The following is a 26,846-nucleotide window of genomic DNA, read 5'->3' on the forward strand; positions in this document are numbered from 1 at the left end:
CCGGCCTGGGCAAGTGCACGGTCCAGGGTGGGCGCCAGGACTTCTCCCAGAGGGCACCCCTTTGCGGATCCTAGTGGAGGAGACAGGGCCTTGTTCCAGAGATGCGCCCAAGGGTGGGCTGCCAGGCACATCACCTTGCCCAGCTGGGGAGCAGGTGTGTCCACAGAGGTTGAAGGAAGGAGAGGGGAGGAAACAGAAAAATGAGAGCTTCTGTGGGCTAGGAAACAAGCAGGTTCCAACCACCGTAGACCCCAGTGGTCACCCCAGCAAGAGCACCCGTGGTTCTGACGTCCTCCTCCAGGAGCAGGCCACTCCTGCGACCTCAGCACCCATGTCCCCAGCAGGTTCCTATCTCACCGTGGTGCTCATGGCTCCTCTTCTTACTGGCTGATATACCAGCTTTCACCAAATGTTTCCTCTTTTCAAATTTATTTTTCTCTACTCCTGCCATCAGGGACTGGCCCTGCCACAGGTGCCTATCACATAAAGGGTCACCTCATTTCAGTGATTTCTGAGGTTCTGACTTCTTACCTTTGCGTGGCAAGGGGTCAGTTTTGGGCTCGGAAATCCCCAGAGGCCCAGCTGATGTGGAAAAGAATTTTTCAAAACTCATCTCCCCAATGTTCCCAAAGGGGTGCACAGCCCGAAGAGGAGCATCTCCTCTTCCGTTATGCCCGCCCCTGGACGTTGTGCTCCTCACTGAAATTTTTCTCGCCCCTGCCCACGGGCCTTGCACTCTGGGCTCCGCCAGGGAAAGTGTGTGCTCTGGCAATCCCACGCTCTGCCGTGGAGTTCACAGCCAATGAAAATGTTGCTCTCCTGGTTGAAGGCCGACTTAATCCTCCAAACTTCTGCTGCATTTGGGTTGTTTCAAAATGGACAAGTACCCTGGGAAAGGCTGCCAGACCGTGGTGGTGAGCATGAGCGTGTGTTGAAGTGTGCGCGTGTGTGCACGCCTGCATGTGTGTGTGTACGTGCACGTGTAGCGTATTTGTACATGTGCGCATGCGCCCATTTGCGGTTAGCCTTGGGGAGGGTTGGGGGCCGGGCAAGCTGGGCCAAAGCTCTGCTTAGACACAGGCCTGGGTCTTTGTGGGACTGCTTCATCTTGGGCCAAGTCCTTGAACAGAAGAAGCCAAAGGGCCCAGCTCTGGTGAAAAGCCCTGATGTGCTACTGCTCCCCTCAGACTGCCGTGGGGACATTAAACCTTCAACAATCTGGGGCTCTGACGGCTGGTTCTTGGTTCTCTGCCTGGAAAAACAGTAGGCGAATAGTAAAACCTTAAATTCTAACATGTGTAAGTTATACATCTTATTTTCATTTTCAGTCCATGTTCTCCTCTGTAAGACATCAGGAAAAAATTACCGTCTGACTTCTAATATCTCAGTGGAGCATTTATCTCCTAGCTATGATAAGTGATCTTCAATATTTTTTTCCTTTCAGATTAAGAAACAAATTCATTTAATTTTCTTTATTGAATGTGCTCAGTCCTCCCCCACCCCACCCGAGTCCCTACCCTCCTGGGCTGTTACTCCCTTCTTCTGCCTGGTGACCGCTCTCTCTGCCTGTGGAGCTGCTGCCACCACTGAGGGATGGGCGGAACCCTCTCTGGCATGACTCTGCTCCTTAAGGCCTCTTGATGGGCCGTTCCTGCCCACAGCAGAGTGAGGGAGGGCAGCAGCCAGGTCTTTGGAAAGCCTGGAGAGGTTCTGCAGCCCGGAGTTGGACGGCTGTAATCTGAACCTTATCTGAACTCGTTGGTCTGAAGGCCTGGTTTGGAGCTCTTGAGAGAACTGGCTGTCTCCCAGGTTGCCAGAACTGATGCTTCCTGCTCTGTATAACCGCAGCCGCAGCCTCTCCTTGGCCTTCTAGTCATCTCCTTTGGTCCTGCTGCTGCCGAGTGGCTGAGTAGAAGCTACGTCAGGGCAGGATGGCACTTCCTTGGGCACGCCCGGAGGGTCCATGACACTGGACTGGGGGGGATGTGGAGTGTTCTGCCAGCCTGCTCCAGAGACCAAGGTGGTCACAAGTGCGGTGTCAGCTCAGATTTCCAGACGGCTGCTCGTTGCTTGAGCCGAAGCCAATGAGCAGCCTCTCTGCTCCCATGTTACAAAATACCAGGTGCTAACTGGGCTAAGTATTTCAAGACTAGGTTGAGTGATTTGCTCAGTCCCTTGTGCATTTCCACATGCTTCCTCTGTGAGCTTGGTGGCCAGGGCTGCAAAATGCTACAAGAGCCACAACCTCTCTATGAGGTTGAAGTTCTTGGATTCTAGTCTTCCTTTACACAACAACCAGCTCTTCTGCATGTGTGTTTAGATAAAGAAGCATAATGCCGGCGACCTGAGTCCTGCTTCCACCTTTACCAGCTGTGTGACCCTGGGCTGGTCACCTCACCTCTCGATTTCCTTAACCATAAAAAGGAGATATTAACCCTTGCCATACCTATCTTGGAGTTTATTGGGAAGTTCAAATAGAACAGTGTATGAGAATTGCATTAAAATTATATATATGCAATAGAAATAATTCACTCAGCAAACATTTATTGCTCACCTTGTGTATAAGGCACGATGTAAGACACTTGAGGTTAAAAAAGGAAAGCAATGGCACTGCCTCAGGAAACTCCCAATCCTGCAAGGGGAAGGGCACCTGCCAAGCTCACCATCACACGGTGTGACCAGTCCTGGAACCAAGGCCGAAACAAAGTGCCATAGGAGTGTGGGCAAGGCGTGTCTGGGGCAAGGACTAGTGCCAGCACCACTGGAGTGCAGGTTGCCTGGCAACAGGACTAAAAATGTCAGCTGCAGGCAGATGGGGAGGCTGCAATACTATACCGAGAGCTGCAGACTCTAGTCTGAGGGCAGTAAGGAGCTGCCAAATGTTTTTAAGTACTGTAATTATAGGCTTGGGATGGGATTTGAAGAAAACTCTGGTGGCGGCATAGAAGAAAGAAAGAAGGCAGCAGCAGCAGCATCCTTGTCATCATCATGACACCAAGTGGGCCTCGGAAATGGCTCCCTGGTTGTCTGAGCGATCGACGGGGGCGAGCTGCCCATGCTGTGCAGATGGTAGCGGCACTGATGACTTCCTCTGGGCTTTGTCTCCTCTCGCTCTAGGGAGTCTCCGGTGGACTGCAGTGTTAGCAAATGCAGCAAGCTAGTTGGTGGAGGCGAGTCCAACGCCATGAACTACAACAGCTACATGGATGAGAAGAACGGCCCCCCTCCTCCCAACATGACCACCAACGAGAGGAGGGTCATTGTCCCCGCAGGTACTCTGGGAACCAGGCTGCTGGCTGGCATCCATGTCCTCACTCTTCTGGGCTAGTGGTTGAAGGGCAGGCCTGTCCCAGTTGGCATCTAAACCTTTCCCTGGTACCCTCTTCTCTATGGAAATGCTGAGTTGGGAAAACTGCACTTCTCACCTTTCTCTCTAGCTGCCCTCCAAGACAGTATCCCAATGTCACCAGAATCTTGAAGTAGATTCCAGAAGCCCCACCCTCAAACAGGTCACATCGCAGACTCTACGTCAGTGCCTGGTACCATAGGATGAGGGCTGCAAAGAGAGCAGAGGCAAGGCCATCTGAACCCCAAAGGAGTCCTGGGAACTCCCAGACGTGCCCACCTTTGCCTTAAAGGAGAAAAGTGGCTACTGAGGTCTGTCATTCCATCAGGCACGTACTTCCTGGCATCTGCAGGGTTCCACATTTCCAAAATGACAGCCAGCTCTTTCAGTTTCAAAATAGAAATAACTATATTTAACAAATGGAGCGCCTTAACATGTGTGCAGCAAGTTATGTCATTATGTAAAAATAACCTGTTTTTCCTAGGTATGGGTGCTGTTGGTTACAGAAAATAAAATTATTGTTCAAGCCTTCAGTCCATTGGCTGGACGCGGCCTCGGTTGGCCCAGCAAGCTCAGCCACCTGGTCAGGAAGGGAGTTTGAAAAGTGCAACGTGTAGAGTTGGTGCCAGGTAGAAGGAGTAGGAACATCCAAATCTTAAGCAAAGTGAATTACAGGGCAGGGATTAAAAGTACTCCTACCAAAATAACTCTACCAAAAAGGCAAAACCCCTTCCATTTGGAAAAGCGTAAATGCAGTTGTGTCTGAGGGCAAAGGATTAGCCACCTCTTTGAGGTAATCCCAAGGAATTTGCTTGTCGATCAGGAAGGCGTGGTTTTGTCACGGGCCTCCCCTTCCTAGGCCCTCTGTGTTTGTTTTCCATGGGAAGCTGTGTCTCGCCATCTCCTAGGACCATGGCTACATCCATGTGTTTTGGGCCAAATTCAATGAGGCAGGGGGTGGGAGATATGGGGACGAGTGAGACAGGAGAGGGGTGGGCTAATGGGAATTTTTCTGTGCCCTTGGAAACTGTTCATAAAGCATTTTTAGTTTCCCTTCTTCCACAAGCATATGACCTCACAAAGTAAGAGGAAGAATAGCTCCCATTTACTGAGTGCTTTGCAGGTGTCAGGCACCGTGTAAACTACTTTATCTACATTCCATTACTCCTATAATTTAATGTTTGATCTCCTCTCTCCCTCAGGACACCAGCTAGGAATGTTTAGCTCAGGTGCATTTTTCAAGTCCGAGAAAACCGTGTCTTCTGCCTTCTCATGAAAAGAAGGCAGACAATGAAACGGTACTAAAGCTCACATGGCGGGAAGCTCTCTACACTCCTCAAAGCAAAACCAGGTCTTGCCAGGGCTTTGCTCGTTGGTATCAATGTGCCAGTGGCCAACATGGGAAGGAAGTCTTATGGATTGGAGAGTTAGGGGATTAGAGATTGTCTCTGAACCAAACGTTGACACCATCTCATTTCCATAGTCACTTTTGGGAGAGAAAGGGGTCAAAAATGGCCAGACTGCTTGGTTGACACTTCAACTCTGAATTGGTCTTGAAACACTTTCAAAAGGAAAATCAAAATGTCAGTCTTCAGTGAGCCAAGGTAACTGTAGCAGTAATAATCAAAATAGTATAAATTCATATCAAAGAGTTTTTAAAGCACTTTGTGTAGTGAATTCACTAGCTATGGATTTACTTCATTATTTTACCTCTGGCTAGATCTTGAAGCATTTTCCTCAGACATTTTGGCTTCCTCCAGGTAAGCCTTCTGGACGTGAGGGAAAGTCTCATTTGGGCAGGTCTACAAATCAAGGCAACACAACATTGGTGCAAGAGCAGGTTGAATTTACAGTGGCATTTTAAGACAAGTATAAACGAGGGCCCTAGTTAATCACCAGTTCCAAGTTCAGATGGGAAGAAACCAAGACTAAATCATCCAGGAAATACCTGTGGAAGACTTTAGCATGATCCAGAGTGGAAGATTTATAATTCATTGTGCTGTAAAGGGAGAGAAATAATATTGTGATAGAGCCTGAAGCAAGGGAGGAAATAATATAATAAATAAAATATATGGTGCACTATTGAATTTGAGGCCTTGGAGTCTCAAAGTGAGGAATTAGGAGAAGCAAAGGAGATCAGAAGAAATAATATGCTACATAATCCGCCCCCACCCCCACCATTTTTCTTTAGCATTCTGAAATGGTGCAAAATTATTTCCATTTACCGATGGTCCGTGCCTAATCGTTTCTGGAGAGTGAAAGAGTAAAACAAAGCAAGAAATTTATCTGAGAGAGAGGGAGAGAGAGACGCAGACAGACTTGTACCATGAAGCTCTAGGAGGAGCTCTGTTTTTTGAGGTGATAGCTCAGTGATTTCACGGGTGAGTTAAGGCAGGATCGTGAGAAGGTGAGAGGAGAGGCTGTGGGTCGGGGGGACCTACCACCTCAGCTAAGTGAAGTCCTGGGAGGACTGTGATGGGAACCCCAGCTCAGACTGGGACTTAAGGTGGAGCTGGGGACCCAACCTTTCAAGACTCCACTTTCCACCTGCAAAATAAAGAGAAAAGCCGTTTTGCAAGATATTCTTGATAAGTGAAAAATAGGACACAGGGAGCAGCTGCCACACAGTAGGCACCCCAAATCTGGGCTATTACTGGTTACCAGGTACTGAGTTGTCGATATGACATCCAGCAACAGCCTGTGACCTGGACTCCAAATTCTCCTCTTCTAACCCCTCCGCTTTTGCTAGCCTGTCCCCCTCCAGCACAAATACAGCAGCACTCTGTGCATGGGCTGGTGCTGGGCAATTTGCAAAGCAGACTTGGCCCTTGCCACCCAGCTTCTCACATATAAAAACCAAGGAGACATGGAGAACCCGCGGCTAACAAGGGCAGTCAGCAGAAGCTCTGAGTAAAAGAGCTGGGGAATTCACCACTGGTAGCCCAGCTACCGGGCACGAGGGAGACAGCAGAGCCTGGCTTCTTTCCCCACGGCCACTCCTAATCATTCAATCCTGGTTCCCATATTTGCCAAGAGCCTTCACAGACTCTTAGAATGTGAGGGTGAGTTGGTTGAGAGGTAGCACAGACATTCCCACCAAATACACAGGCTAATAAAACAGGCCAGGTAGAAGTTGGGGGCTAACAGCTGACGTACAATGTCAAGTCTCCTCCCCTCCTCCAGGAAGCCTTCCATGACTCTCCAAATTCACACTGTTCCCCCTCCACCTATGATTCTTTCAACTACCACCACAACATCTGTTGAGTAATTACGTGCTTTCTTACCTAAATGTTTCACGTAGATAGGTCTTTCGTGAGGCCAAGAGCCATGTAGTTTTCTTCTATGATGAGCACATTTAAGGTGTTTATTGAATTTGTTAATAATTGGTTGCCCAGGAAAGATATGGCTTACAGACTGTGATAAGTGATAAGATATAAGGGTTCTACCTACTGTGGAACCTGCTAGAACTCATCACCACTGCTCAGAGGACACACGCTCCCCTCACACACACATACCTGGCTGAGAAGTAGTCGTGAGGGTACTAAGTGGAGATGGCCTCAGCCTTAAACTATTTATGCTCACTCCAGGGTGAAAACGTTTTCTCTCTCCAACACCATTTCTCATCTTTGGGGATTTAAATATCCTGAAGACATTTTGGTGAAGATCTGGTAGAAATTTCAACATACCTGTCCCCAAAAGGAGAAAACCCAGGTTGGATATATGTTAAAGACTAACACCACTGGTTTTCAAACTGCACAGATGTAATTGCAGTGAAAGTGTATACATACGTATTCTTTTCTGTGGCCATCTGAAAGATTGGTTTTCTTCCATGAAATCATTAATGTTCTTTAAATACAGATGGTTTCCCTTTCCAGAGACGTTGGTCCCTGGATCTGTGGAACTGTTTTTATTTTCATTTTAATGCCACCATTTCTCAGGCAAAGGTTTCAATTGCCCTCCAAAAACTTGCAAGAGAGTGTTCTGTTGGGATGCATAGTGAGGCATCTAAGAACCTCCCCAGAGTCCTAAGTGTTTCAGGCAGCACCAGATGCGGTAGAGCCAGATGGGAGTTCTGGGAGGACCATCTGGGAGGGAACCCACTTTCCCACTGAGGGAGAGAGGGAGGGAGGGAGAGAAAGAGAAAAGAAGGGGGAGGAAGAGGAGGAAGAGAGGGAGAGGGAGGAAGGGAGGAAGGTGGGGAGAGAGAGGCTGCCCAGCCTTCATGAAGCGGAGGGAGCCCCTGCACCTCAGCCCTTGCTAACAGGTCCTTTTCTCGGCAGACCCCACGCTGTGGACGCAGGAGCATGTGCGGCAGTGGCTGGAGTGGGCAATAAAGGAATATGGCTTGATGGAGATCGACACATCATTTTTCCAGAACATGGATGGCAAGGAACTGTGTAAAATGAACAAGGAGGATTTCCTCCGAGCCACCTCCGCCTACAACACGGAAGTGCTGTTGTCACACCTCAGTTACCTCAGGGAAAGTAAGTGCCCTGTCTGTTTCTAGGCAGCGAAACAACCCCAGAGGGTGCAGCCCAAGTCCCCAGGGCTGGGAGAAAACTCTGCCAGGCGGGCTCTGGCTCCGAATGAAGACTGATTCCCCATGGAGCCAATCCAGGGAAAGGAAGTTGGTCCCCCTGCCGTGGTTCCTGTTGGGCCGACGCTGCAGAAGCTGCAGGGTTTGGGCCTGTAAAGTTGTCAAGGTCACGTCGGCTCCTACAGACGCTGCAAGGGGGCTGACCCAGTCCTGTAGTGTCAAGGGAAGTAACACAAGGAATAGAGAACAAATAGGGAGCTGGGGCCAGTGGAGTCTGCCAGAGGCTAGTCACAGTCTTCCCATGAGAACCCCTTTCCAGAAACTACTTTGCCCTCTCATTATAAATAGGTGGATGCCCTGGTTGGTATTTTCCAGCAATGACTTTAAGTTCCTACGGGAAACTCTAGATTCATAGATTTAGGATTTAAGGTCTTGAAAATTCACACGTTAACTTCCTCTCATCCTTGGGATCACTCTGGCACCCTCTAAGCCCACTTTTACCGGCTGCTACCAGCACACCGTCCCTTGCCAAACAGGGAGAATAGCAGATGCTACAGGTGTGTTAGGATCTATTAGAAGCGTTCTCCTGGTACAATCAGAAGGAAAAGAGCTTTGGAAAGGGAGAGTCTGTGAAAGCAAGTGGGCAGTTGTCCGAAGGATTATCCAGTATGAGGGTTCTGTAGCACCAAGCTCCCATCATTTTGATATGAATTTCATTTGATAGGAAACATACAAAGAGATGGGAACAGAATTCTTTTAGGGCTACTAATAACTCAACTCTTTTGGCTTCAACTCTTCACCAGAAATCCAGGCCAGGTGGCATATAATGACCCCAAGTACTGAAGGGTTGTTCTGTGGCCGAAAGATGGTACTAGGATGGGGGATTGAAGCAACAGGAAGACAGATGTGGGCTCACTCCATGCGGGAGCTTTCCAACAGTCAGCCCTGTCCAAAGGCAGACTGGAGCCTCAGGATATGGTGTCTGCTGTCAGTGGCCAAGGCTACTGGGAGTCTTGCAGGAGTTAAGCTTCAGAAGGAAGGAGTTGGATGATTTTAAAGCCGCTTCAAAGCCGAGGTCCTTGGACAGCACCTACGGGCCACTTTTCTTGGTCTCCTGGGCTTGGGGTTGGTTGGTTCCTCACTCACTCGCCGTTGTTCAGTGGATCTTCAACTTGGCATCCTTGTAATCTTCTGTCTCGTTCTGCAACAGTGCACTGTGTGGGGTGGCGGCAACACACACCGGCTGTAAAAATTTACAAAATGCCTTCGGCGGTTTCCACCGTGCCTCAGGGCTCTCCGGCCACCTTTCCGGGGCGTCTGGTGAGCAGTGGGAGCGTGTGGATGAGGCGGCGAATGTTAACACCAGAGCAGTGACCTCATGTCTGAGTCTTGCTGCAACATGAGGTCAGCCCAAGAAACAACAATTTCAAAAAAAGGGGCAATTTTCCACCCAGTTTCTCTGAGCTTTGGAGAATTAGCATTTTCTAACAATCTGTATTTCTCAGGCTTTAAGTGTTTATAGAAGTTTTTAAAAAGGACCTTTGCACAAGAGTCCTGCAACGATGCTAGCTAGGCAGGGCGTGGGTGGAAGTGGGCACACGGAAGCATGAGAAAGAGAGACCAGCAAAGCAAAAACACTGACAGTTCTGCTTCTCCTGGCCTCATATGGCAGGAGGTCCAGGAATCACTGGCCCCTTTTCTTCCTTTAGGGGAGAAGAGATGGACGGCAGCAGCATGGACAGCGTGCTCGGAACACTTAAAGGGCCCAATAATTTTGGGCTCCATGGCAGATGCCCTTATTGGGGGAATGTTCAAGCACATTCTGACTTGATGTGGGAAAAAGCCATTCGTGCTGTGTGATCCTCAGACCCTGCTTTCTGGCGGGTCCATAAAGAACCCAGATCCCCACTAGGGCTCCTTCACAGAAGAACCCAAGCCGCAGACCAACACCTGCTCAAAAGGTCCAGGAATTATATAAGGTGGTCACTGTTAACCATTAAGGAGGCTTTCTGCTGGTGAAGAGCAGATAATAAGGGGCAAAGGTGTGAGCAGGTTGTGAAGAAGTGGAGGCCAGAGACTTTGGTATTTGGGGGGTATACATAGCAAGGCAAGAAAAAGTGTGGATTGCTTCTTCTTTCCTTCTCTCATTTTAAGAATATTCGTACACATTAAGGAAGATGCCCCAAAGCAATAAAAGTATGAAGTTTCCAGAAAGGAGCTTATTAGTGGAGAAAATTTCCAGAGTTGAGAGGAGATAGAATAAACCACATATATGATATAATGTTGAATGAAACAGCTAAATATAAAATGTTCTGTGCATTGGTATAAAAACCATGTCTAGAGGAAGATTGGCAACAGATGTTAGCTCAGGGCCAATCTAGCTCACCAAAAAAACAAAAACACTAAGGGGCTGGCCCTGTGGCATAGTGGTTAAGTTCAGTGCACTCCACTTTGGTAGCCTGGGTTCGCAGGTTTGGATCCTGGGCACGGACCTACACCACTCATCAAGCCATGCTGTGTGGTGACCCATATAGAAAGTAGAGAAACACTGGCATGGATGTTAGCTCAGGGCAAATCTTCCTCAGAAAAAAAAAAAAACAAAAACAGGTCTGCCTGCAAAAGCAAAAAGTAACATACTTGTGTTCAAGTTCAAAAAAACTTGCCTCAGCGTAGTATTGTAATGGTCTAGAGGCCTTTCGAGAAACCTCGACTTAAAATGAGCTGCTATCATGGAAAAAAGTTTTGATTCTTGCTTCTTTCTAATTGGTGTCTGCCTTCAGGGTCCAGCCTCTGGGACCCTCTGGCGCTGGGTGGTGGTTGGCCCGCTAAGATGCCTGCAGGAGGTCATGTGCCCGGTGACTGTCTGCTCTCCAGATTGCTGGGAACTCCCTAGTGCCGACCAACATGCCCTCAAACACTTTATTGTTTTTCCAGACTCACTGCCAGCGGATGTTTTGTGCTGAGGCAGGGAGGCCAGTGCTTTGGAGAAAGAGGTTGGGGCAGCTGAATGGAGGCAAGGGGCAGGGACGCTAATTCCTTGTGCTTTGTCATCTGTCCTTCTGTTGAGAAGGGGAGTGGGGCTCAAACACTTCCACTGTGGCAAGAAGTGGAAGGAAAATAGCTGAGATCCTTGGCACAGAGGGAGGAAGTACTGTAGGGCTAAGGAAAGTGGACAGAGGAGAATTGGAGACCTTGTAATTTAGCTGTAAATCAGAAGACTCCAAATTAGTTGCGCCTCTCCAAAGTGACTTTAGTAGAAAAAAGGAAACCTTGTAGGATAATAAGCTCCAGCATCAAATTTACACTTTCACAAAAGGTACTTGAGTATTTATTCTGGTTGTGTGAGACAGGAGAGATATACCCTGTATATTCCAGGGTAGAGAAGAAATGGCCATGTCCTGAGTCCTGCATGCCCTGCCCGCTGGCCTGGCATGCTAGCATTGATCCAGCCTGCCTGGAGGTGCTGGTTCTTCACACCTTCGGCTTTTCAGCTGTCCCAGAGTGGCTTCCCCTCTACCGTCCCTCTGTAACACCACCCACACTTGAAATGTGAGGAGGATGGTGAGGGATGGTTCTGGGGAGGATGCCCACAGTACTGGGGATCACTCTGGAGTCCCCTGGGGACACTAGGGCTCAGGCATGCATCTCCCAGGTGTCATTCACTTTACATGGACAGGATGCCCCCTTGTGGACACCACGTGGACAACTATGTATAATGCCCATTTTAAAGCCAAAGCAACTGAGGTCTGGAGTGCCTCAGAAACTGGTTCCAAGGTGTACTGCCAGTGGAGAACAGCCTGGTATCTAAGACCCAGGCCTCTTAAGTCCCAGTCCGAGCCCAGCCCACAGCCTCACCCTCTGATGTGAGATGACCAAACAGAGAGTGCGGCTAACCCGCCCACACCTGTCTTTCCTTCTCTACTTTAGAGTTAGCCCCACTCATCTGGGCTTCCACGTTGAGGGCCAGGCCACTTTCCCCACAGCAATTTCTGTTTTCATTTGTACCAAGAGATAAAATGCTTTCCGAAAACTTTCCAGTGGTCTCCTGGAATGAGGCAGATTAAGCCAAACCTATCACCGCACTAACCCTGTCCTCCTCTCTTGCCCGCGGTGCCCCCCACTCCAGCCCTGACTGGCGGCCCGGCCAGTATCTCGCAGGCACACCCCGTTTGGCAGAGGCCATATTTACAGCCCACGGGCTGCGGGAAGTGAGATTGGGCGTCACAAGGCAAGATTGGGACGGACCTCAGAGGAAGTGAGAGCTGGCCCCGCTGGCAGTTCAGACGCAGGGCCACTGGGGGGAGTCTGGGTTTTCTGGGGGCCCAAAAGGCCCTGGGCGGGGCGGCCAGAGACAGAAAGAAGGAAAAATAGTCTTTTTTTATTTTACAAAAAGTTGTGTTCTGTATGTATATCTGTATACTGAGAAACTGCGTTTTCAAATAGTGGCAGCACAACAGAATGAAATATGTTGTGACAAGGAGACCACAGAAAAGGTATCTGTCTTGATTCCCATTTTTAATTTAAACTTAATGGAAAACACATTTTGCGTTTTGTGGCATTCCCACCGGCAGCCTCAGATGGTCGGGCAAAGGTGATGGGTCCAGGCAATTAGGCTGGTGAAGTATTATCCCTTCCAGGCCAGGGTCTGACCAGGAAAGGAGAACAGGATTCCAACAGAACAAAAGGCCCGACTTCCCCGGATTCAGGAGTCAGCCAGGCCTGTTGTTTAGACGAGGGAACCTTACTTCTCTCCCTGCTCCTCCTTCCCCAAGGCGCACTTCAGCCCAGACCATTGAGGGCAGTGCAGAAAAGGGAAACCGGCTTCAATAGCCTTCTGGGGAGGGGGCACTGGGAATTCTCTGTGAGGTGGGAGACAAAGGCTCTGGCCCTCCAAGGACCATTGTCTCCCCTGCCCCAGGTGTCCCAGATGAAGAGCAGGTTGGGTTGGGGAATGTGGAGCTGCAGAAGGCCCGATTGTTGCGGCTCTACCCCACACCTGCAAAGCCGCACTCCGCTCGTTTCCATCTTCTTTCACATCCCTAATCCCTCTCCAGTGACCGATGGACTCAAAACGGAAACTTATGTTGTCCTCACGCTTTCCCTTTGGGAAGGCCGTCCCATTCTCAGCAGCAACCACTCCATGCTTTTCAGGGCCCCAAATAAACAGACATGCGTATATGCCTGCATGCATACATAAACAAAGAAGCAAGTAAACAAATGTTTTAATTGAGATGTAATAGAGAAGTGCAAAAATCATACATGCACGACTCAAGGAATTATCACAGAGTAAATCCCCTCGCTGAGATGAGCACCCTAGGTCAAGGAGTAGACTAGAAGCCCCCTTCTGCTCTCTCCTCACCACCCCTTCCCCCCCCCTCTTGAAGTTCCAACACCAGGTGAGTTTTGTCTGCTTCTTAAATGGAGCCTGGAGGCTGCAGGGTCTCCTAGACTGAGGGCAGGTTTGTAGATGGACCAGAATGGGAATCCTGCCTCCTGGGCTTTCTGGCTGTGTGATCCTGGCCAAATTAGTTGACTTCTCTGAATGTTTCATCTGTGAAAGGGGAATAACGTGATACTGGCTTTACACAGCTCGTGTGAGGATTAAGTGAGAGAATAGATGTAAAGCGTGCAGCACACAGTAAGCGTCCCAAGCATATTGGCTTCCCTCCTCCCCCTCACAGCCCGTTTGCTCTGACAAGATGGTGTCAGGAAAGACTAGGAGCCCAGCAGCACGCTAGCCTCATGCAGAGGGAGCCTCAAAGCAGCAGAAAGAAACCCAAAGCTGCAGAGTAGAGGCCAGACTCCAGGGAGGACCTTCTTGGATCAGAACAGGTTCCCTTAAGAAAAGACTGCGCTGTGCCACCCTCTGTAGCCTGAGGACCTAGTTAAATAAAATCGGAGGAGAGAAGGGAGCCTTGGCCCCTTGGGAGGGAGGTCAGATGCCCCTAACCAGCCCCTCCTCAGGGAAGGCAGCCTCTCCTCCTAGGAGTGAAACTTGAACCAAAAACAGTCTTCAGGGCAAAATCCTTTCCCTAGGTTACCATGAAATATGTATTTCATGCAAGCTTTGCAGAGGTCAAATGACCCTTTCTCTTGGCTTTCTGGGAGTTTTCTGTGGAATTCACGTGTGCCCAAAGAAGAACTTTCACCAAGGGGAAATTTAATAAATGTGGTTTATCTAAGCTTCGTGCTCTCAGCTAGATCTGCACTAATGACTCAGGCAGTTCACTCCTCTGAGACCATCATTTTTCTTTATTTGCTCCAGCCCTGAGGTTTCAGCCTGAGGAAGAGAATGTCGGGGACGGAGAGGCAGACATTCTTGGTCTTACTCCTGAGACTTTTTTCTATTCCCTTGGAACGTTTGGTTCCATTTCTTAACCTCCTGCCAGTCATGGAGGATTATTTCTTATTGCAGCAGAACCCATTCATAACTCTAATTCCAGAGGACAAGATGAATGTTCAGCAAGCTCTTTTATAAAGGGTTTATTGTATGTAATTGTGGTGTCTGTGGAGACGGGATGTAAAAATAGTAATGATAATAGCTAGCATTTATTCATCACTTATTATGAACCAAGGACTGTTCTGAGCACTTTACATGTATTATTTTATTGAATCCTCACAAAACTGTATTAGGCAGGTGTTATTATTAGCCCATTTTATATATGAGGAGCCTGTGGTTTAGAGAGACTAGGAAAAGTGATGGGGGTCACAAATCTAGCAAGTGGTAAGAGGCAGATCTAATTTTAAACTCTCATTTGCATAACAGCTTATATTAAAAAAAAGGTTGTTCCAGCCTCATTTTGTCCTTGATATTTTCGAAAGTGGAAGAACCAAATGCATCTGGTTCTTGGGTATTACATGCGACTGTCTCATTTCTAAAATTGTATCCACATATCTACATTTTGGCATATAGCGGTCTCAAGACCACCTCCATTCCTCTTCTTTTTTGTCTGGAACTGTTTCGAACTAGAAGTAACAGCCGCCCAAGCCAGAAGTCATAGGTTCTAGGCAGTTGGATGATTCTTATAAAATTCTCCCCTCATCGTCTGGCCTGGAAGGGCGCACATTTTCTCTGAGGCGCACAACCAAACGCCCACAGCTGGGTGAGGTAGTGGCTCCGCTCCTGCATCCCTGCCATGGCTTGAGACTAAAAATAGGAGTGTCTGACAGCCCATTCACTGTTCCAAGCCCTGGCACCCGAGTCAGTGCACTCGATCCCAGGGAGCAGGGAAAGGGATTATTTAGAAAGACTTTTTAGTCTCAAATACTATGTCAAGCTTATTGTGTCCTTTGTAAAAGCAGATCCCCGCCCTGGTCTTGATAGCCCTTTAGAGTTTCCCCAGGAGAATTGCAAAAAATACCTGCATTTCACAAAACAAAACTCTTGAATTCTCTTGAAACTAAGGAACAAGTCTAGTCTTAGGAAAGAAGAGAGAATGTTTTTTATATGCAGCAAAAAAAAACTATCATCCCTTTAAAATGCCTAAACTACTGCCTGGAAAGAGTAGCCACGCATTAAAGGTTAATTTTAAAAGATTGTATAGCAGCTCTCTGGGATGACAGGAAATTCAGTGGATTTCGCCTCATGTTTACTTATATTCTCTTCGACATATGCAAAGGGAGGCAAGAGTTGCTAGTGGGAGTACCACCTCCCAGCCCTTCCCAACTGCCAATGCCCCCTCCACCAACAATGTGTGTCCAGGTACCTCGCCCACCTGTGAAATAGCCTCACCATAAACCCAAAGCATGTCATAGCAGGAAGGAATCATACTAGCTTCTCCTCCAGGGCGTGGCAAACTACAGGCTGCAGGCCACAGATGGCCAACTCTGGCTCATGGACAAAACAGAGAAGAATGTACGACAGAGACTGTATTTAGCCACAGAGCCTAAAATATTTACTATCTGGCCTTTATAGAAAAAGTTTGCCAATCCCTATTGTAGTTCAACCCCTTCATTTTTCTGAGGAAGAAATCAAGGTCTAGACACATCAGGTCGCTTACCCACAGTCACACGGGGAGTTAGCAGTAGGACCAAGACAGGCCCTGGTGTTCCGAGTCCCCGTCCTGTGTTCCTGCCATGATGCAGTGTGGACCCCAAGAACATCAGAACCATAAATGTGGCTGCTGGGGAGGGTTGTGGGTGTCCCACCCACAAGCATTCTGTCCTGACTGGCTCTGACCCTAACTCCAGGAAGCTCTGACAGTCCTGCGTGATTGGCTCCCGAGTGGCTTACAGTAACTTTTTCTTTCTCTCAAGGAGTCATGTGTCCCTCTTCCCCTGCCCCATCTCTTCCCTTCCCCACTCCCTTCTCTCCTGCTCTTGATCTCAGAAGCATATCTTGCTTATAACCTGCTTTTGCTTTGCCTTTCAGGTTCACTGTTGGCCTATAACACAACGTCCCACACAGACCAGTCCTCACGACTGAGTGTCAAAGAAGGTAAGCCCGTTCTCTCAGGCACTGGCAATCTCTTCAGTACCAGGCATGGCACCATTCCATGCCATTAAGACTGGTGTGGGGGACCTCAGGTCTGTGCACCACCTCTCTTGCTCCACTCAGCTTTTTCTAGCATATGAGACAAGAAGCCAAACCTTATCTCCCTTGTGCCACTAGCTGCAAAAATATAACAGGGTTTTAAAATATCTTGTAATGATATAAAGATTTAACTTGAGGTCATTACTCCGTAAAAGAAAATGTGTTGATCTTAGAATGAAATGAATACTGCTCACTTTCAAAGCTGAAAATTGGGAGTTTTCTCTGTTGAAGATAATGAAATGAAGATTTCAAGGATTTTTCCAATACCTCAGTTTAAGGGGGTTTTTTCCTAAGAAATTTTAGCAATGCCATTTCATTTTTAAAGTGATGATTTGGGGATTTTGTCTGGGAAGTTTGGTTTGATTGAGGGAAAAAAAAGTCTTAGCAAGTGACTTTCCAGTAGGATTTTAGCAAACATTACCATAGCATTTCTCAGCATCTTTATTTATGAAACAATACTGTGAACATTTATTGCTCCAGATACTGTGTTAGGTTCTAGGCATTTAAACAAGTGACTAATTCATGGTACCTGGTTTAAGAGAGAAAAAATGTGAACAAATAATTATTAGAAAACAGAGGAAGTAAGAAAAATTGGCCTAAGGCAAAAGAAAAATTCCATGGAGGAGGGGACTTTTGTTTGGGGGCTTGAAGAATGAATAGGAGCATGGCAGGCATTTTCTCCTCCTTGGCTCTGTCTCCTTCCCTACTTTTTCTGTAACACACACCTGCTATAATATAGAACGAAGGCAGAAGTTTTCAGTATTGGTTGCATGCAGTGTAGCACAGAATAATATTTCAGAGAAACACAAGGCTCCTGTAAGGGACGAGCAGCAGAGAGCATGTGGTTCAAAATCCTCATGGGTTATGAAGGAAACAGAGCCCCAGAGATCCTGGGTGTCTTGGCCAAGGTCACACCTTTAATCACATAGGACTTTGTGTTTCCTGTTAACAATTTATAATCAGATCATGACGAGAAAATTTAGTGGCGGAAATATACAACATAATGAATCTGCTTTTAAACTTTTATGTTTTTCATTTGCTTCCTTCTCCCCTGACCCACCCTGGCCAGTCCTATTTATGCTACCATTTTCCTTTCCAAATCAGATTTATTGGATTTTGCCATGAAAAATGAAGTTCTATTGACTCATTCTACAGTCCAAGCCACATTTTACTCCATGACCTACTTAACATCATGTTGCAAATGTCTATAAGAGAGGAAATGTATTGTAGTGACAAACACATTAGATTGGAGGTCAGGGCACGTTGGCTTACTTTGGGGAAATCACTTCATCCCCTGAACCTTAGTTTTCTGTCAAATAAAGGGGCTGAACTAAAACAGTGTGCCTCAAGACCAGACTCTTCAGCTCTTGGCTTCTTAGGAGATGACCTGGGAGCCACAGGGTGAGGGCTCTGCCTTTGTTCAGAACCACTCTGCTTTGATCTGTTTCACTTATTGAACTTCATTTCATTTGCAGATAGGGATCCACTTCTTGGAAGGAAGGAAAAGAGAGAGAGAGAGAAGGACTAGAGGGAGAGAGGGAAGGAGGGAAGGAAGAAAGAAGGAAGCAAGCAAGCAAGCAAGGAAGGGAGGGAAGGAGGAAGGATAGAAGGAAGGAAGGAATATCAGGTTTTACCATGCTCATCCTGAAGTTTTCAGGTTGGTGTGCTTGGGTGAGAGAAGCTGTAGCTTGTCTCACTAGCAGAGGCCACTAATGCCTTTTGGTAACATCTGTGATTACAGAAGAAAGTTTACTGAACATGAAAAAGTTATGTTGAAGCTAAGTATTTTTCCAGAAATTTTGGTTTCATATTTCCTAATGGTTCTGCCTCCTGTGCTTCTGTCATCGAAAAACTTCAAAAAGGTGATCCAAAATTCTATTTTAACCTGATGCGGAACACCTTTAAACTTTTGGGTTTATTTGTGTGTTGCACTAATTCTAACCTTTGGAGGCATTTCAGTGTTGTTAACGGCCCATTGCCATTGTAAAGGTTCTGGAATTGCCCATTTGTCTCTGGAGATGGAATTAAACCAAATACAGTGCTTCCATTGAAAGGCTTCTATTGACGTTGTAACTATATGTTAATCCTCTAAATGTTAAATAAAAGTATAACTTCTGGCACGGTAAAAAAAAAAAAAAGAAGGAAGGAAAGAAGGAAGGAAGACAGGTGATCCTTGAATGTTCCTCCAGTTCTACAGGCTAAGGCCCACTGACAATATCAGAATTAACCAATGATGCTCTGGGGCAGAGCAAATGAGAGAATTTCTGATATTGGGCTTAAAATACAGATTTTAGTTTAGAAGCTGGTTCATCTGAGTTGAACTGCGTTGATAACCAACTCATTGCTCCTGCAGGGGTCTCAGCTTTCAGCCTCTCCTCCACCTGCAGTTCTGCATCTCCTTCCCCTGGTCCTTTTGTGTGCGGTGAGTGCATTCGTAATGCCACTGGGCTCATTCAGGCTATTGCAGGGGCAGCTCGCTCTGCCTGGGTAGCAACCCCTCTTCTGAGATGAATTGACTGTAGTATCCAGGCAAGCGCACGCTGCCAGGACTTCATTCAGGTGGTGCCGGGGCATTTATCTCCCAACATGGGCCCTGGCCTCTAGAAACGATTAAGTCTGCGCTTTGCAGGTGCATCTTTTGTCCCAGGAAAGCTTTCCACTTGAGCTGTCTTGCTGCTCTGTCGCCGCCCAGCTTGTGAGGTGGTCTGAATCTGTCTGAACGGCCCATCATCCACAAAACAAAGTACATTAGCACGACAAAGCTAACCGGGCTTCTCTCCCCCCTTTCACCCTCCTCCGACCTCTCTCTCCTGCTTTTCTCTAATAGCTATCTTTATTTCTTAAAATATTAAATGGAAAAATAAAAAGAAGACATCATGCAACCTTGGCTCCATCTTGTTTGAATAAGACATACACAGCCCCAAACAAACCCAGAGTTCATCAAGAGCACCAGAGCTGTGTGTGTGTGTGTGTGTGTGTGTGTGTGTGTGTGTGTGTGCGCTTCACAAAGGGCAGGTGCTGGCAGGAAGCACAAGGGAAAGAAGGTGAGGAGATGATGGCTATTAATGCTTCTTCAATGCACTTACCAAATTAGAATGTCTCTTTACTTTAAAATGGCATAGTCACCCTTCCAGCTTAAAAATGATGGCACTCTCTAAGGGTTATTTGTGCCCAGGAAATAAGGCTAGATTTTAAAAATTAATTTATAACTATTAATATATTTATATAAATTTATAAAATTAATATATAAAAAGGGTCTTTAAGCCCCTTTAACTTAAATATTCTATGGTCATGGATTGGACCCAGCTAGAACTGTTGTGCATTCTCTACCTTTAGGTATCATGGCTAATGCACTTAAAAAACCAAATTAGGATGGAAGGTGTTATTACCTATTCGCAAGAGCAACCACAACTGTTATCTGTATGGGATTCTGTGATACCTCAGACACTTTTACATGCTTTGCCTCTGCTTTTGAGCCTGGCAACATCCCTGGGAGGAAGATATGATTATGTCCATTTTGTAGACAGACAAAGTGAGGCTCAGCAATATTAAGTGGCTCTCTGAAGGGCACACGGCTATTCAACAGCAGAGCAAGGACTCAAACCCAGGTTGTAGGATTCAAAATCCCTTGCTTCAGGTGGTCTCCCTGACAAACACAGCCTTTCCCTTTTGGCTGACTTTTCATGAAAACAATATCTGGCCTAAATGTAGTTGGGCAGAGGTTTGAATTTTTTCCCATTATTATTCTCTGTCCTGCAGTTTTCCCACTATCATCTCCATTTCCATCCCTGCACTATTCTCTTTCCCAAAGATGAATTCATACACAAGCCCTGCTCGGCACTATCCCCAGTCCTAACTGCAGAGAGTCACCTGGAGAGCTTTTTAAAAATACTGATGCCCTAGGACATCGTGTATACTGTATGATTCCACATATGAGGTACCTTGAGGAGGCAAATTCCTAGAGACAGAATGTAGAATGGCAGTTCCAGGGGCTGGGAGGAGGGCAGAATGGGGAGCTGTTTAATGGGTATACAGTTTTAGTTTGGAAAGATGAAAAAGTTCTGATGGTGACAGTTACACAATGTGAATGTACTCAATGCCACTGAAATGTACACTGAAAAATGGCCAAAATAGTAAATTCTATGTTATATATGTTTTACTTCAATAAAAATGCAAAAATAAAAGTAAAAAATATTTTAAAATACTGATGCCCAGGTCCCAAACATGACCAATTAATTCAGAATCTCTTGGGATGACATGTGGGCATTGGAAGTTTTTTAAAGCTCTCCAGGTTATTCTAATCTGCAGCCAAGACTGAGAAGCTCACTTTACAGTGCAGACGCAAACTGGAAAGAGGAAAATGAGACCTGTCGCAGAGCCACCCCAGGCTTTCTTGGATATGCACTGGGTGGTTAATCTTGACCCTTACAGACCCCAAATCAGCTTAGAAAAAGAAGAGTAAGACCTGTTGGTACACGTAATGAAGATGTGGGTTGAGTGAAGGGACCACATGATAATGATGAGGTTTTATTCATCATTGTCATTGATAATGTTGTAATTATTACTGATTATAACAACTTTATATCAGTACATTACTTCATATCTTAGAATGAAGATTTTTTTTGTGTGAGGAAGATCAGCCCTGAGCTAACATCCCATGCCAATCCTCTTTTTTTTTTTTTTTTTTTTGCTGAGTAATATTGGCCCTGAACTAACATCTGTGCCCATCTTCCTCCACTTTATATGGGACACCTCCATAGCATGGCTTGACAAGCGGTGCGTCAGCGCGCGCCCAGGATCCCAACCTGCAAACCTCAGGCCGCCACAGCGGAGCGCGCACACTTAACCACTGAGCCACTGGGCCAGTCCCAGAAATTCCTTTCTTATATGTGCTTATTTTATGTATCTGAAAAGTAGATACGATATTGGCAACTTCATTTTATAGGGAGGACACTGGGGTTCTGGAAGTTAAGTGGCCTTTCCAAGCACATACGGGTCCTGGAGCAGGACCACTGACTCTCCAAATCTCGTTCCCTCCACCCTCCACGCTGAGGTGCGAGTATGTCTGCACCGGGGCAGGTCAGGGCTCCACCTCATTTCCGGGTAAACCCTGCCCTAGGGCCCTCCCAGTGTACTCAACTGGACGATCAGCAAGCGAGAATCAGAGATCTCTCCTCCAGAGCTGCTCTGCATGCCTAAACCCTCATTTCCTCAGCTCCTCTGCTTAAATATCTCTGACTCTCCAAAAGTCAGAGGACATTGAGCCTTGTTTATTAACTCCGGGAATTCATAAACCCGCCGTGGCCCGGGGAGCACTGAGCTTCCAGCCCCAGCCTGGGAAGCCTTTCAGGACCCGCTGCTGAACGCAAAACCGCTTCTCCAGTAACGGGAGATTGCCTGCCCGTGGAATAACCGTCTGCAGTGGTTGCCTTGGCTAATGGATGAAAAGTCTGCCTGCTTACATGTTAAGTATGGCAAAGCGAGCCGGAGAAACTACCTTTCCGCGTCCTTGCAGTGAAATGCCTGACGGGCGCTGAAGATCATGCTAACGAGAGCCCCACGTCTCTCAAGGAGATTTCCAGATGGCAGGAGCCTGTGCACAGAGGAGCAACTCCTTTTCTGCAGCCCCTTATTGTTTGCCTGGCATTTGCACATCCATTATCTCATTTGCGCCTCACCCCATCACCATGAGATGGCAGGGCTGGTATTGTTATTATCCCCATTCTGTACATAATGAAAACAAGGCGCAGAGAGAGTACAGTGTTCATTTGAAGTCCCCCGGGTCTTGGGGCAGAGCAGGACTCACATCGAGGTCTCTGGTGTTCTTTCCTCCCTCCAGGCTGCTTCTCACATCCTTGTCTCAACATATTTAAAGTATCTAACAACATTGTAAATGTTCTTTAATTAATGCTCTTAGTTTACCTGAGGTAGGTACTGATGTCCTATTTCAGCATTATAGCGTATTGATTGAAAACTCAGGATCTGGGCACAAACAAACTGTGTGACCTTGGACAAGTCACTTACTTTTTCTGCCTCAGTTTCCCCATGTATAAAATGAGGATAATTTCAGTGCCCCTTCAGGGATGATACAGTACTCACAGTGTCTGACACACCAATAAGTGCTTGATATAAGTTAGCTCCACGAATTATAGCAGTAATTTGTAGTATTATTGCAAAATAGAATATTTTTGAGGGTTTACTATATGCTAACACTATGCCAAGGGTTGTGAAGGAATCCATACTATATCATATGGCATGGTAATACCCTAGATGAGACAGCCAAGTTGCTTAAAATCTTATTAGGGAGATACACATACGGAACTATTAAGGAATAATATGAAACTGCGCGTAATCAAATAGAAAAATGCATGCTACGTACAAGAAATTCTCTGAGTAATGAAGAGATGAAAAATTATTAAATGCTCAAGTTGAATATCCAGTCCAAATCTTTCATGTGACAGAAGAGAGGTGAGGCCAGAGAGGGTGTGGGTGCAGCCAAGATCACACAGGGAGTGAACAGCAAGTGACAGAGCTTGAAGTCACTAAGTGCCTTAGTCAAGATGGACCTAAATTCTGTGATCCATGCCCTCCTCCACCCCATTCATTCATCTCTTCGTCTATTAAGAACCTGCTGTGGATGGGACACTAGGCTGAGCCCTGGGAATGTGGTGCCCAACCAGCACTTACCCTCAAGGGGCTTACAGTCAAACAGAGACACAGACGGGTCAGTGAATAAGTAAATGCTGAGTACTGAAGTATGGGGAATCGATCACCAAATCTTGCCATTTCCCACTGCACTTACATCCTCTATGGGGTGTCCTTTATGACTTAATTTTAGAGGTGAAAGATGGAAGACCTCTAGAAAGATACAGCATGGTAGCACTAGAAATGGATATTGAAACAAAGGGAAGGTGGTAGACACCAGTGACACCAGTCAGTGTGCCTGGTTCTGTCTTGTATGTGTAGGGACTCTGGTGAGGGGCCATATGTGTTCAGGTTGGGTCTTGGGGAAGGGACCCAGTGTGTGTGAGCGTGCCCTGTGGGTGCACTAAGGCCTCAGTGTGGGGCATTAGTGTGAGGAAGAGAAGCTTGGGTGGGACTCTCGGAGGCTTACTCAAAACTGAAAGACTGAGTACAGTTGGGCGTCTTACTGTGAGACGGAGGAGCCAAGAGCCAGGGATTTGCTTCAAAATGATCGGGGCTGGGGAGGGGCCATGGGTAGGAGTAGAGCTGAAATAAGATTGGCCATGAGTTCATGCTTATTAAAGCAGGATGAAGGGCCCTCCAGGGTTCAGTAGACTTTTCTCTCTGCTTTTCTATATCTTTGAAATTTTCCATAATTTAAAAGATGCCTCGAAGTTTTGTTTTGATGAGAGAAAATGTAGATGAGGGCAGAATATTTATTCCTAAAGCTGTGCACTGTATGTATGGCGCAGTGAACGAGGGGGATGTGTTTTGGGGTACAGCATTTGGGGGAGGGTGGACTTTGGGCAACCTCCTGGGTGTGGTGTCTGAAGGAAGGGAGGGCGAGCGCGGTGTTCAGCGTGGGCATGGGCTCTGTGCGTGTTGCCCTGGAGAGGGTAACATATGGGGGATTGGTCTGGAACATGTGTGCCCGTAGGAAAAGGCCTGTAATACTGTGAGGTAATCTCCTGTTATTTTTAGGGAGTAAATAACATCTCTTATGTAGCAGGTTACGTGGCTCCACAGGCTCTGTCTCTGTCAACTAGTGCACTTAAAATTTGAGGGTGTTGAGGCCTCACAGGAGGGCCTGTTAAGAACTTTGTCATTATACATTTTCCCTTTATGATGAAATACTCCTAATCCATTTTTAGCAAAAGCAGGGATGACTGCTGAGTGTGTGTGTGTGAGTGTGTGCTGTTTCTGTGGGCCAAAGGCAAGATCTATGATTATGGAATAGACAGTAGCTTGCGCTCTCCGTGTTATTTTTTTAATTGTTTTCCTTTGAAATTCCAAAGTTAATGTTTTGTCTACTTTCCATCTGACCCTCTTTGGAGAGCTGCATGTTTGTGTGCGTGTGTGTGTGTTCACCAGAGAGAGATTGAGAGAGGGAGAGAGAGAGGAGAGAGAGAAAAAGAGAAAGAGAGCTGGAAACAAAGAATCGTTGTCTCTAAGCTGTAGCAGGCAGGAAACCCCAATCCTGAGGGAATTTCGCCAGCCAGCCCTGTCCCGGAGTCAGACTCCAGCTCTCTGAATTCAATTTGACAGCTTGTCTGGGACACTTTCTAAGTACCCATTATCCTTCCTTTCTCTAAGTAAAAGCACTGTTATTTTTTGCTGTGGGTGTGCAGTGCGCTGTTATCGCACGTATGTGGGTCGCACAGCGACTAGGACACGCTTTCTCTAAATCATTGGAAACACTTAGACTGTTTCCTAAGACAAGTGTAAATTTGTTCCAGGATGACGAGGCCAACGACTTTCCGTATCATAGCATTGCCGTATTAGAGGCAGGTATAGAGGAATTGGGGGGTGCATTTCTTTTTTTCTTTAGTTCCAGTTAAGGCATGAATTCCCGTATTTGTAGGAGCTCATTCGTCTCAGGACTCATTCAAATTGTGTATGTTTTATTCCTTTGAGGATTTTTTTGGAAATATATACAAAGATATCTTCCAATGATCATTCTCCTCAGTTTCTGTGTTTGATTAATTGATTATATTAAAGAAATATACCACCATCCATCTCACTGCGGAGAGGACTCAGAGGTACATTCATGTCAGCCGTGAGCCCCCTGGAGTTGTGCGGGGCAGACGGGCACGTCTGGGGTGACTGTTCACAGCGGGCACTTCTCTGTCCTGTCTCCTCCAGTTACTCAGACTGGTGGACTGTACCACCACAACGTGAGGGAATGTGAGGCAAAAACCAACCTTTCCAGTGTGTACATATTTGAAGGCCATCCAGGTTCAGCTCGGCAGGGTCGCCAGAGGCACAAGCCCCAGAACAGCCTAGATCACTTCAGGGTTCAAAAGTGTGACAGCTTTGCCCAAGAGGACAGTTTTGCTGATTTAGTTTCTGACCAAAAAATTTGTCCTTCAAATGTGAATCAATTCCTGTCTAGTCTATTTTTTTCAAGAGAATTTTGAATGTTTCCCATTCTCCCTTGGCCTGGCGTACCCTTCCTCCCGTCTTGCCCCCCCACACACCCCAATTCATAGCCTAGGAAGCCACGCTCACCCTTTAAGGCCCAGGTCAGATGACTCCTCAGTAGTCCCATCCGCCCCTTCCCCACAGCATTTTGCCTATACCCACTGTCTCCCCAGTTCAGCATTCAACAGAGTCTATCATAACAGTCTTTTGTCTTGCAAGACTTGAAACATCTTGGAGGTGGGGACTGTGTCTTAGAAAAGGCCATTGGATGGATGGATGAAAATTATAGACAAAATGCCTTAAACTACTCCCCAGGGGTTTACTGTAGAACTAACCCCTCGTGATGTTTCTAAATACGAGAGTGACATTTGGCTTCATCCACTGCAGATATTGTATGGTACTTGCCTCCCCTCTCGGCCTTGTCTTCAATTTCCCCTTCATTTGACCCCAAAGTGACTCCTCTGAAGCTGTGATCAGTCCCATCCATGAGTAGAGGGAAGAGCTCACCAAGAGCAGATTTCATTCACAAGATGATAGTTCTACTTCACCCTTTTGGCCCATTTTCTATCAGCTTAAACTCTCCTTGGAGGCCCTTCAGGTCTGGGTCCTCTTGCTATGTGTGCCAATGCGAAAAGAGGCCGAGCACAGAACCAAGCCAAGGAAAAGTAATATTGCAGGGAAAATTTAATTTCTGCTCACTTCAACCTTCCTTTCCTTGGCTTTCTTGTTGCCCTCCACTGTAAGGGTAACAGGTAGCATTTATAGAGGGTTTACTGTGTGCCTGGAACTTCTCTATTTGCGTCACAGTGACACTTCCTAACAACCAAATTTAGTTGATACTATTATTATTCCCATTTCACATATGAGAAAATGGGCACAGAGAGGCTAAGCCCAAATCACAAAGCTAGTACAAAGCAGAGCAGGGACTGTTATCGTACACCCTCCCCACCCAGGCAGTGACAAGGCTCCACAATCGCCTCTTCCTTTTCCGTCCACCACATCATGGAAAGGCCAATTTCTTTCAGGAACCCGATGTCACCTAGTTGTTAAGATGATATGGTTAGATTAATTGATTCCTGCTATGGTCCAAAAAATCTGGAATCTGACTCTCAGTTCTTGCATTTCAAGGCAGCTATTAGGTGGTTTCACAGATGTTCTTTTCATTATTGTGCTGTAAAATTTGCATAACATTACACATCCTTTTGTGTTTAATATTACACTTAAAAGAATAAAGGAAAAATAGAAAAGATTTAGAAAAAGAAATGATATATTGAGTAACACTCTGTCTGTCAATAAGAATTGCAATAAACAATTCAAAAAATGAG

General features: G+C 46.6%; 1 protein-coding gene across 1 annotated transcript in view; it reads left to right on the forward strand.

Annotated features, from left to right (window-relative positions):
• The window catches only part of FLI1 (Fli-1 proto-oncogene, ETS transcription factor), a 112,958-nt gene that overhangs the window by 66,460 nt on the left and 19,652 nt on the right, over positions 1 to 26,846 (forward strand). Inside the window, exons 3-5 of the mRNA XM_004438458.3 lie at positions 3,118 to 3,272; positions 7,627 to 7,830; positions 16,255 to 16,320. Coding sequence (XP_004438515.1) covers positions 3,118 to 3,272; positions 7,627 to 7,830; positions 16,255 to 16,320 — 425 coding nt within the window. The remainder of the gene's footprint in view (positions 1 to 3,117; positions 3,273 to 7,626; positions 7,831 to 16,254; positions 16,321 to 26,846) is intronic.

The sequence above is a fragment of the Ceratotherium simum genome, chromosome 7, assembly GCF_057802395.1.
Source record: "Ceratotherium simum simum isolate JZ-2026a chromosome 7, ASM5780239v1, whole genome shotgun sequence".
Lineage (NCBI taxonomy): Eukaryota > Metazoa > Chordata > Mammalia > Perissodactyla > Rhinocerotidae > Ceratotherium > Ceratotherium simum.